A 12,759-nucleotide genomic window follows, 5' to 3' on the forward strand; every position below is an offset into this window, starting at 1 on the left:
TTTGACTTTTTATCATTTGAACAACTCTTGGTAAAATAAATAGGCACTGGACATGCTCAGTGGGAAACTCACAAGGGGAAATTACTTAGAAATTAGTTTCAAAAAGCAATTTAATTTAATAGTTTAAAGAAAAGCCCAGAAAACTTGAATTTTTCCAAAGCACTAAAACTGAGAACCAATGAGAGTTAAAAAAAATAAAATAAAATTAGGATGGAGACACTGCCAGGCACAGTGAATGGCTGTTAGGAACTAACAGGTTACGTCATTATCATATTTTCATTTCATCCGTGAGCTCGACAGCAGTGCACTTGGGCATAGGCAGGGAAAACATGGTAAAACATCACCTTTCTTCTCCATGAGGTGATTGCTCACGAGGTGTCTAAATGTCCCTGTCTCTTTTACGCCATTTATATCCTGGATGCCATCACTCTCAGGACACGTCCCCCTTTGCCTCCTTGTTCTACGTCTATCAAAATGAGCCTTTGTCATTTGAAGTCAACCTTCCCACTAAAAAATGGTTAGATCGATCCATGTGGTTCTTCTTTTCACTTTTGATTTACAAACATTCTAGACCATGTTGGCCACAGAAAGGAAACAGACTTTTGAAAAATATGAATTCGCCCAAAACGAACTCATCTGGATGCCTTCCCCAGTTCAGTGGATGGAGACTTTGTCCTGCCTCCAAGGACTCATGGTCCAGCCACCGTCCTCAAGTCACATGATGCTACAGGGCCTGCTAGTTCCCAGCTCCTGGTGGGGTCCCAGTTCAGCTTCTCCCTCCCTGGTCCTCTTCCCGCCCTCCCGCCTGGTGCATATTCTTGCTCCTTTGGGAGCCTGAGTTCCAGCCTTCACCATCTCTCCTGAGGTTTAGCCTTATTGCCCCCCTTCTCTTCTATTCACCCAGCCATCATCATGGTCCTATGACACTGAAATCAGGGCATGCTTCTTGTCTGTCAAGATCCTGCTGTGTGGTCCACTCCCCCCAGACAACAGTGATAGCCTTACCCAATTTACATGCTCGCTGTACACCCACATGCTTGCCCCCCTCGGTCCCCAGGCACGCCAGGAGTCCTCCTCTCTGGGGACTCTTAAATTTTGCTCTGCCCACAAGGTTCTTCCCCTTCTCACTTGCTCTCTCACCTCCTTCTTTTAGGTGTTGGTTCAGACGCCACCTTCTCTGACCCCTCTCCCTGACGCTTTGAGCCTAGGTCTGCTGGCCTAAGCCCCTTCCCTGTTTGGTTTTTATCCTTGGCAAGAACCTACCCTCGGCAAACTTTAGATCAGACTGGTGCTCCCTGCCTGGTGTCTGTCTCCCTTTCGGCAATGGGGAGACAGACACCAGGGGAAGAAACTTGTTTTCATCCCATCTGCAGCCCCTGGACCTGGAGTGGAGCTCAAACAGAACACAGGGTATACTTTTTTTTTTTTTTTTCAAACAGATGCACGAACAAAAGGAACTCAGTAATACCACCATACGGGAGTAGACCTAAACCCAGCCACTACCTCCTCTCCCCGGAGACCTTACTCAGAAGGCTTATCTCCGCCAAGACCTCCCCATCTTACCTGAGGTACAAGCGAGAAACCACCCTCTCCCTGACACTCTCTACCCCAGCTTCGGTCTTCAAGAAGAGGTAAATTTTAGGAATTAAGAGAATAGTCCAGCTAATATCAAAGGCTTAGAATTATATTTTCTTTTTTTTTTTAAGATTTTATTTGACAGAGAGAGAGACAGTGAGAGCAGGAACACAAACGAGGGGGAGTGGGAGAGGGAGAAGCAGACTCCCCGTTGACCCGGGAGGCGGATCTGGGGCTCGATCCCAGGAACCTGGGATCATGACCTGAGCCGAAGGCAGATGCTTAACGACTGAGCCACCCAGGCGCCCCAGAATTATGTTTTCTTAATTGACATTTTTATCATTGTGTCTCCCCAAGAAAGCTCTTTTGCCTTAACTTAGTCATTTTAGATTTTTTCCCCTTAAATCAGTGTACGCTTAAGTCTGCGTACAAAAGTGTACGCTTAAGTCTGATGTTGACCCAGCCGCATCAGCGTCATGTGGGGCAGCATCTTCCTAGACCTCTCCCCCCGGCCCTTTGCTGTGTCATCCACATGTCCTTTGTAAAAGTTGGATTTGATTTTTAATCTAATCAGGAAACCTTAAGTCAAGCAGAGAAAGACAATTATCATATGGTTTCACTCATGTGTGGAACATAAGGAACAGCAGGGAGGACCGCAGGGGAAGGGAGGGAAAACTGAACGGGAAGAAATCAGAGAGGGAGACAAACCATTAGAGATTCTGGACTCCAGGAAACAAACTGAAGGCTGCAGAAAAGGAGGGGGGTGGGGAGATGGGGTAACTGGGTGATGGGTATTGAGGACGGTGCATGTTGTGATGAGCACTGGGTGTTATAAACAACTAATGAATCATTGAACACTACGTCAAAAACTAATGGTGTACTATATGCTGGCTAACTGAACATAATAAAAAATAAATAAATAAAGGAAACCTTAGTCTTTTAGGTGGAGACTATGATAGGGTTTATTTGTTTACTTTTTTAAAGATTTTATTTATTGTTTGAGAGAGAGAGAGAACAAGTGGGGGGGCGGGGGGAGAGGCAGAGGCAGAGGGAGAAGCTGACCCTGCTGAGCGCAGAGCCAGAGGTGGGACTCAATCCCAGGACCCTGAGATCATGACCTGGACAGAAGGCAGCCACTTAACCGACTGAGCCACCCAGGCGCCCCTATTTGTTTACTTTTAATGAATGATACATTTGGATTTATTTCTACCATCTCCTTTTGTGCTTTCAATGTCCCTGATTTTCTGCTTCTTTCCCCCCTCCTCTTTGCATGTTTATTCTCATTTCATTTTTTTCCTATTTGTGTAGAATATGCTCCATGTTTATCATTTTCATGGTAACATCAATATCTAAAATTAATCTATGCCTTTATCATCCTAGTGGATAATTGACCAACTTTAGAACCTCAAACTTAGGTCATATTCCTTATGACTTATGCGCAGCTATTAACATGCATTTTATAAATATTGCATCTAGGGTCATGTGGGAAGCAACCTCTAATTTTCCTTTTGTGTAATAACCTTGTTGGATTTCACCATCAAGGTTGTGCTAGTTTTACAAATTTAGGTGACAAGTGTTCTGTCTTTCTGTATTTTGTTTCTTCTTAATTATTTGTTATAATTCCCTGGTGAAGTCATGGGAGTCTTTAGTTTTATTTAAGAATAGATTTAGATACAGATTCAAGATAAGGACTGTTCAGATACTTGAATTTTTCTTATACGGTTTTCTAAATTGCATTTTCTTGGAAAGTTATGTTTCATTTAAATTTTCATATGTCTCGGCGTATTCTTATTCTTAATACAATTTTTACAAGTCCAGTATCTACAAGTTATATTCTCTTGTTTTCATTCCTGATATTGAGTATATCATCATGCTTATAGGGTTTTCAATTTTATAAATGGTTCCAAAGAATCAACTTTTAGGTTTAACTACTAAAAAAATATCTTTGTTTTCTTATATTGTTCTGCTTTAATCTTTATAGTTCCTTTATAGCTTTTCTTTGGGCTTATGTTGCTGTTCTTTTTCTAAATTTTCATTTTGTACTTAGTTCACTAATTTTCAGCCTTGTTTTTTTTTTCCCTAGGAAAAGCATTTTTAACATGATGAAATTCTTTTTTTTTTTAAAGATGTTATTTATTTATTTGACAGAGAGAGACACAGCGAGAGAGGGAACACAAGCAGGGGGAGTGGGAGAGGGAGAAGCAGGCTTCCCGCCGAGCAGAGAGCCCGATACGGGGCTCGATCCCAGGACCCTGGGATCGTGACCTGAGCTGAAGGCAGATGCTTAACGACTGAGTCACCCAGGCGCCCCAACATGATGAATTTCTGAGTCTCCTATGTTTTGAATACAGTATTATTTTCATTCAATTTAAATTATCTCCCAAACATGATGGTTTCTTCTTTATAGTGAGGTTATTTAGAAGTGTGTTTCTTAACTCATATATAAGAAAATTTTCTAATTATACAGTTTTATTGATTTCTTATTTACTTGAATTGTGGTCAAAACTATTTGCTGTGTAATTTTAATCCTTTTGAGACTTGCTTTAGGAATCACATTTGGTTCAGTTTTTGTACATGATCGATGTATGCTTGAAAAATGAAATGTGTCTCTACATTTGGTGGGTGAAATGCTTAGTATTTGGCTGTTAGGCCATGTCCGTTGATTGTTTATCAATGTTTTTACATCTTTAATGATATTTTGGTCTGCTTTTTTGTCAGTTAGTGAAAAAGGGTGGACTTGACATTTGGGACCACCACCACCTAGAGCATTTCCCATTCTAGAACACAAGGCTAAGAGGTGAAACAACTTCTTAGCCCAGGAGAACAAAAGTTGGAGTTGGTGGGGGGGGGTCCACCAGAGTGTGGTCTATATAAACCTCTTGTGCCTTTGCTTGGAATATGAGAGCTTGCATGCTAGGAAGCCAGTGTTTGAACAACCTGCAGCCCAACACTGAGTCACCTAGGTGCTCAGAAAACCATTGCTTTCTTACATTGGATGAAGTTGATCCTAGATTGTTGTGCCCCAGGTGCTTAGGAAAAGCTAATAAAAATCCCCTCTGGAGGAGGGTGACAAGATCCTAGGCTTCCATCTAGCCCTGTGAAGAATGTTTATAAGTAAAATGCCTGGTACAAAACCAAAGATAACCTGGCACACAAGGAGAAGTGACATGAATGAAAAGAAGAGGTGAAAAGGAGAAGCTATAGGGCAGAGTCTCCATCTGTTGAATTGAGGAAGGCATACAGATGAGTTTAGGGTGAATCTTGTTCCTTCTACATGCATTTTTTGAAAGCATGTTTTCTTTATGTGGCCAACATAACTAGTCTTGGCCAAATAACCCAATACTTTGCTAACTCTCCTTTGCACTCAAGCACATTTTTATAACTTATAATTTATATTTTGTTCTATTAGTTCTTAGTGGGAGAGTTGAACAGAATGCCTAGTCCACAATATGCAAGTGGAAATCCTTCTCTTTTGCTCTTAATACACAAATTTGGGCTTCTGCATGTGTGATGCTGTTGAAATGTGACACAGTTATTAATTGTCAGATCTAGTCCTTCCCAATACACAAGGCTAATCCTAACCTTCAGAGGTATTTATTATTAAGCAGTATGGGAGTGCTTTCCTCTTGTATTTCCCTACACACACACACACACACACACACACACACACACACACACACACACACAGAAGAATAAAGGTATACAGATTGGTAGGTAACTCTTTCACTTGACAGTCTAAGTGTTTCATTTTCTTTACTTTGTAAATCTTTTGCATGTCAACCTCTATAATCATGCTTCATGCCTTCTGAAAGTTACATATTACTCCAGGTATGTATTTACCAAAATGTATGATTTCATGCCTTTTTTGTTAACATTTAATTGTCTTTCTGTCTTGCTTTTCTATTTTAAGTAATGTTGCAATTAATTCCATTGAATATAAATACAGAGACACTTGTGCAATTTTATTTTAGGATAAGTTCCTTGAAGTATTGATGCTGAATTAAAGTGTATAGTGATTCAAATTTGTAATTTAAAAATCTGCTGGGATCCTGCCAAATATCATTATTGCATTTGGGAATCTTGGTTTCTCACTTTGCATCAACGTGTTGTGAAATTCCAGTTCTAATTCCAGCTTAATGGCTGCTTAGTTGAAAAAAGAAACCTCATAAGACTATATGATGTCCAATAAAGTAATTTACTAAATTATAGTACTTATTTACCAATTCTATCAACCGATGATGCCGAGTTTTGTTAAAATTCGCCTGTGAAACCAAATTGTTCTATATTCAACCGAACTGGTCTTTGTTCTATAATGTCAATCCATTGCTCCCAGCATGTAATCAGATTGTGCAGGCTTTTTGATGTTTTAAACAAATAGGTTGAAAGCTCACTGAAAGTCATCATTTGAAAGATTATTAAATAGGGCACAAAATTGTTTCCAATTTCTAACGCATGTGGACATAAATGGTTTCAAAGGTGACATTATGTCCACAACACCACTTCAAAGACCAATGCACTGATGGAAACATTGCCAAACACTCACTTCTGATGCTCTTGTTACAGAGCATGTTCCTTTTGAAATGCAATTGCTTTCTCATGCTTCTTTTTTTTTTAAAGACTTTATTTATTTATTTGAGAGAGAAAGAATGAGAGACAGAGAGCACGAGAGGGAAGAGGGTCAAAGGGAGAAGCAGATTCCCTGCTGAGCAGGGAGCCCGATGTGGGACTCGATCCCTGGACTCCAGGATCATGACCTGAGCCGAAGGCAGTCGCTTAACCAACTGAGCCACCCAGGCGCCCTCTCATGCTTTTTTTTTTTTTTTTTTTTTTTTTTTTTTTTTTTTTACGTAGAAAAGCAATTTATTCCATTATAAGCACTTACACAGTTAGTCATGGAGAGTAACAGGCCTGCTGGTGAAACAGGTCACCCAAAATAGAGATGGTACCAAACTAGTGGTCAAAGACTAACTCCTAAAAAAAAAAAAAAAAAAAAAAGCAACTCTTATCCAGGATTAATTTAATTTTAAAAACAAATACAAGCTATCAATTCACTCTTCTCAACTCAACTGGACAGTCTACCTGTGGTATAACTGTCAGGTAAAAACATACATCTTTACAACTTGGTGGTCCCAAGTTTTTTAAAAAACCATTTCACAGAAAGGAAAGAAATATGAAAACAGCTCAAGAAATACACTAACAAGCAAAAATATATGGGGGAAAGAGGAACACATAGTTTTGACTTAACTGAAGAAACTGAGAGGAGACTGGTCTACATAGCAAAATGTGCATCCTGGAAAGTCAGGTGGGAAAATTTTAGAATAGGAATTTATGACTTGAATCTCCCCCATTTCCTGAATAAAAACGACATCTTGTGGTATTTATACTTCATGGCTCAGACACCTACCTTACTTGGCTCTACTCCTTCCTTACTTTAGCCTTTACTTAAAGGAGTCTGAAAAACTTGGGGATATAGCCTAAGAAGAAAAATAACCACACATAATATTCCCCTTTCTGTGGCTACTTGAGACCTGTGTTACTAGAAAATTCCTAAAGAAAATTTAAATATTAAGTCTGTGGCTTTACTGAATCAAGTCCCCTAGTTAATATTTAGAAAACACCCTCTGTTTGGGCTAATAACATTGTTGATGGTACCTATCAGAGGGATAGCCAAACAAAGTCTGTGTCTCAAAACCAGTGTTAAATCAATCTCAGGGTTGAGAGGAAAAAAAAGGGGAGTCTAAAATCACAAGAAGTGCAGACATATCTAGGACCCTTGTCCTTCTGGATCCACGCTTCCTTCAGGATCTTCATCATTATAAATGTTCTCTGCCATTTGCCACACTTGCATGATATTGTCTTCTGATACAGAACAAATCACCCAAGGTTCATTGGGATTCCAGGAGAAGTCAGATATCTTGGCAGTGTGACCACCATGAATAAACAACAATTCTGGTGGCCCATCTTCTGCATCTTCTGGGGATTGTTCCTCTCCAATTTTACTTAAATCCCAGACATTCAGTCTGCGATCAGTACCACTGGAAGCCAAAATAGTCTCATTGTGAGGTGACCACTGAACCTGGAATATTTCATCCTTATGTGATTCAAAGGAATGCAACTTAAGTTTCAGATTTCTCAGATCCCACAAGGCAACAGTCTTGTCGGCTGATCCTGTGGCCAGAATGAACTCACTATAAGGATTGAAAGATAGGCAGTTCACTTCAGCAGTGTGAGCATCAACTGAGTGGCTTGGTTTGGAAGTATTGTTTGAACGAGTATCCCAGATCATAAGTTTCTGATCATCAGCAACTGACCCAAACAGAGACTCATGGAGCAAATGCCAGGAAACATCTTCTACTACCGCTGTATGTCCTGTAAAGATGGTCTTCGCATCCACCACTTTTCCTTCCTTTGGAACAGCACTGATGTCCCAGAGGCAGATGGTATGGTCGTCTGAAGCACTAAGTAAGTGCCCACTGAGATTTGGGTTCCAAGAAAGTCCATAGCCTTCCTTCTGATGTCCACGCAGACGCAAGTCTGGGTTGCACTCTCCAGAAGGGTCTGGTTTGGAAGGATGTTTTGTATAGTCAAAAACAAGAACATCACTGGATGGAGTCTTTGTTGCAATGATGCAAGGGTTCTGGGGCATATAACGTGCCCGGTTTACTTCTCCTTCATGGTTGATCTTGATTTCTATTTCAATTTTTCCACTAACTGAGCCAAAACCTCCAAATTCTCCTTTCTCACTGTCGTAGTGTGAGGCATCAAACTGAGCATCATCGTTAGGGAGCTGCACACTGGCTATCACAAGATGGTTTTGTTCATCTGACGTGTGTGTTCCCAGGACAAGTCGATGAATGCTGAAGTCTTTCCCTTCCGGTCTGGTTACATCTGGAAGCCACTGTGCAGTTAGGCTAGGCCACTCCAGAGCATGGGTCATCACCAAATCGTAAAGAAAAGGGGTGTTCTTTTTCCATATTTTGTACTCTTCGTTGATTACACGTTCTTCTACTGCGTCATCAAAGGCTGCTTCCTTGTCGGCCATGGCGGGCAGGCAAGCTGGGGGGATCCCGGGGTCGAGCGTTGCGGGAGGGGCGGGGAGGCTACGGGCGCTCGCTCTGCGCGCGCGGCCTCTATTGTTTCCTGTCCCTCTCATGCTTTTTTAAAGTGTCATCTTTACCTGGAAGGAATGTATCAACTGATCTTCCATTTAGAAACTGCTTACTCCTGGCAGTCATTTCTCAGGGTGTAACTTTGCGGAAGGGGCTGGGACAGGCTTCTCTCACACTCTGCCTTGATCCCGAGACCGGACCTGAAAACATTGGCTCTTCTGAAACATCTGGCTTTCCCCAGGTGTTGGGAAAACCTAGAGAGGAGCCTTTAGCACACAGCTCTCCTTCGGGCCATTGGAACTCAGGGTATAGATAGCAGTAAAATGTGGATGCAAATAAACAGAGAAAGAGAGTTCTGGTTTTTCACACCCTGAGGAGATTAATAAGCCAGGGGCCATATAAAATTGAAACTTTTTAGAAAGAGTTGTCAGAAACTGTTTTCTCCCCCCAAGATAAATGATAACTTCAATGTAGCAGGATGTCAAGACAGAGCAATCCCTCTAATGATTACCAAAATCCCCTCCCTTTAGGCTGACTATCGTGTAGAGCTCGGCTAGCAGCCACATGGCAAGAACAGAATCCCATTAGGGCAAACTTGTTGACAGCTAACAGACACATGGCCTGAGGTTAGATCCAAACGTCTTCTTCAAATGGTTAACCTCACTGCAGAGAACTGTGAAATGTGACCAGGTTTTATTTAATCCTGATGCTCAGATAACCACACGTATCTGAAATTGAAATGCTGTTGGTTGTATGTTTAATTGTCCTGGGACCTCATTAGTATGCATACATATTTACAAAGAATGTAAATTGCAGGCTCACTCTCTGTTTTTGATGACCTATAATATGGAAAAAATGGATTAGAAAAGTTCTAATGTGGGGGAGATAAAAAAGTCCCATGATCTCATAACAGTCAGAAATAATGTGCATTTATTATGTGCAAAGAGGAAAAAATTTCCCTGGAAATCATATTCTGTTATAGTGTAACAGGTAGTTGAAGTCCTGTGAAGTGCTATGAATTAAGCTTGTTCTTTGCAAAATAATGCATGTGTGGTTTAAATATTCTTATATCCTGCATTGATCCAGTAAATGCTCACTTTGCAGCAGACAGGGTGGCAGGTGGTGAACAAAGATGAAAAACAAATACCCCTTCCATTTTCTTTCACGCGTGCGTCTGTTTGTCCTTTCCCACTAGAAAATGAACATCTTGAGGACAGAGACCATGGGTCCACATCTGGCCCGGCCGCCCGCGGGACCACGCCCAGCAGAGCTGAGTCTGCAGTATGCTCGCTGAACTGATTGTCAGTCCATCCAGTCATTCTTCTCCCCTAAATTCCAAGTCCTGGCTCTAAGTGACCACTGGGGTTTCATTTTGGTTAAAGTCAGCAAGTGATTCTCAACAAACCCAACACTTTATTCTTTAACGGGTAAGCCAATCAGCAGCAGACCCTCTCCCGAAGTGTCTGCATTGTAATCTCTGCGTTCCCAAGAGGTGAATGGCTTGGTATTAAAATACTCACCTATCTTTGCCATGAGTGTCCATGTAGACTAGCAAATCCAGTACTACAAAGACGTTTTTGCTGTAAAGGAGGAAACCCCAGTTCTAGATCATGCAACGTGTATATTTTGAACATCACACTCCTTCCCACTCCCAAGGAATTTACAGGGGAGGAAAGGGCACAAGGGTAGATAAGCAGATTCTCCGGAATAGGGCTGTCAGCCTGATTATGGTGAAGAAAGTGTCCAGAAAGAAGCTGGACCCTACTCCAAGGACCCAGAGGAAGGGTAATCCCTCCTAGCCATGGGGGTCCACTTCCGCTCCTTAGGGATCCAGCCCTGGTCTCTGCTCTGTCAGGCACAGGCTGTGAGGTCAGCCAGGTTTGGACCCTGCTCTGTCACCCTGAGCTTTGTAGGCTCTCTCTATCTCCATTTGCTCACAAGTCAAATGAAAACACCTACCTTGCAGATTTTAATAAAAAATAAGTGTGATCCTTATGAAGACGAGTCCACGTTGCTCCTAACTTGGAGTTCATGCCTGGCTTTCTCTCAGCGGTGAGCAAGACAGGCAGGGTCATGTCCCTCCCCAGGCTGACTTTCCCTAGTGGGTTTGGATAACAAACAAGGAAATGACTGAAGACCAGTTCTGGAATTGGGGAGTGAGATAATAAAATAAGACTAGCAATGAGCAGAGACTGGCTTCAGAGTAGGGGGCTCTGAATGGCAGAAGCATTTGAGTGAGAGAGAGACCCAGTTATTATCAGTGTATCAAACTCTTCCCCTCCTGTATCATAAATGTCACAGATTTTTTCCTGAGGAGGCATGTTCCCAGCTGTGCTTTGTTCCATTTTGCTTCCTTCTTGTTCCTGGTGCTCCTCTAACAAACCAGGGTGGTTCTGGTTTGTTGCTTAGGTGGCTGTTGCTTAGGTGGCTGAGAATCCCACTCTTGTATTTGTGTATTTGTAAGTTAGGATATGAACCTCCAAGCAAAGCCTAATCTTGACTCTGGTGACAAAAAGGACTCTGAACACTGGTCTCATTTATCTAAAAATATGTAGTGGTGTTTAATTCGTTTTAACAAAACTGAGGAAATAGACCTTAAGGATTTTTTTAAATTTAAATTATGAATTGTTAATTATAATTTGTATTTTTGCCTTTTAATTTTAATAGATAATTGGATATTTAGAATAGAATAACCTTTGCAAACTGAAATCGAAATCATTTTACTTTTTCAAAATTTTTGTATTTTTTTGTGTCCTTTTTAAAGTACATTTTAAATATAATGATATTTTACCATTTCATCCTTTAACTCATTTCTGTCTACAGAATATCAGTTTTGTTAAAACTATATTAAAAGACAAACAAATCACGTGGAATAAATGTATAGTAATTTACAGGTTATCTGTGTATGCTATTTTATTACGAATGCAATCTGCATGCTCCATGAACAGAATACCCAGATGTGAGTCATGATCATTAACTTTATTCCTTTCATCCCGAATGACTTGCAGTGATTTAAAAACCATATTTTTAATCTGTTCATTGAAATGGTACGCTGGTCAGAAAGGATGGCAGAACATACTTCATTTAACTTTTGCTTAGCTTGGTTTCTAACTTGAAGGCATTTACACATATGGAGAGTGGGTTGCCACATGCATCTTGCCAGGAATCCTCCAAATGGGAGTGGCCAAACTGAATACATAGGACGTCAATAATAGTGCCCTAGAAAAATCACTCAGTGGAAGACAAGTGGAAGGTGGGGGTCAAGGGGCACGTGAGCCAATCACTGAAGAAAGAGAGGAAGCCGGGAGTGTGGATTCTGGGTACGGGTGTCCCAGGAATGAGGAATAATGTATTGTAAGGGTGCCAGGCTGGAGTTACCCTGATGTGTTCGCCGAATAAGGCGGGAGAGACGGGGTTTCATGAACACTTTGGCTTTAATCTGTTTTAGAGTGTGGGGTATTTGGAGTAAATCATTGAAAAGATAAGAATAAAAGTTGCTGCCAAAAATGCTTGAAAAAAAATTCTTGTGAATGATCCTAATTTATTCTTTGCTCTGATGCCAAGGAAACTCGGAGCCACACCTGGGAGCCTCTGCTGGTGACTATAGTCCACTTCAGAGACTGTGCTGTGCACTAGCCTTACCACCTTCTTGCTTTACTTTTCTCTCCATATCTTGCAATCCGTCCTTCCTGCTTATCTATTGACTTACAGTATTTTGTTGGGTATAGCACCGCAAGCTGATCAGATGCATTTTTAAGAGGAGAAGCAGAAACAGACTCAGGAGAAGACTAGCATTAGAGGGGGCAGTGAACTGGGCAGGAAGATGCATTGCTTTACACGTGTAGAGTCTAGGGTGTTGGGGGAGTGGCAATAAAGAAGGGAAGTTTCTATGGGGAGAGCAGGCCTGAAAGACATGGAGGAGGCCATGTTTGGGGGGGCACCTCCACAAAGAAGTGTTGTTTGATGGTGGAGTGATGGTGGATGAGCCAGCGATGGTGGGCAAAATAATGGCCCCCATAGATGTCCTTATCCAAATCCCTGGAACCCTGAACATGTCACATGACATGGCAAAGGG

At 41.4% G+C, this 12,759-nt stretch overlaps 1 protein-coding gene across 1 annotated transcript; it reads right to left on the reverse strand.

Annotated features, from left to right (window-relative positions):
• Nucleotides 1–6,383: 6,383 nt before the first annotated feature.
• LOC113929150 (histone-binding protein RBBP4) lies at nt 6,384–8,712 on the reverse strand. The gene has a single exon (XM_027605828.2). It carries the CDS (start codon nt 8,615–8,617, stop codon nt 7,340–7,342), a length of 1,278 nt encoding a protein of 425 aa, XP_027461629.1. The 5' UTR covers nt 8,618–8,712; the 3' UTR covers nt 6,384–7,339.
• Between the last annotated feature and the right edge of the window lie 4,047 nt (nt 8,713–12,759).

Source organism: Zalophus californianus, chromosome 5 (assembly GCF_009762305.2).
Source record: "Zalophus californianus isolate mZalCal1 chromosome 5, mZalCal1.pri.v2, whole genome shotgun sequence".
Lineage (NCBI taxonomy): Eukaryota > Metazoa > Chordata > Mammalia > Carnivora > Otariidae > Zalophus > Zalophus californianus.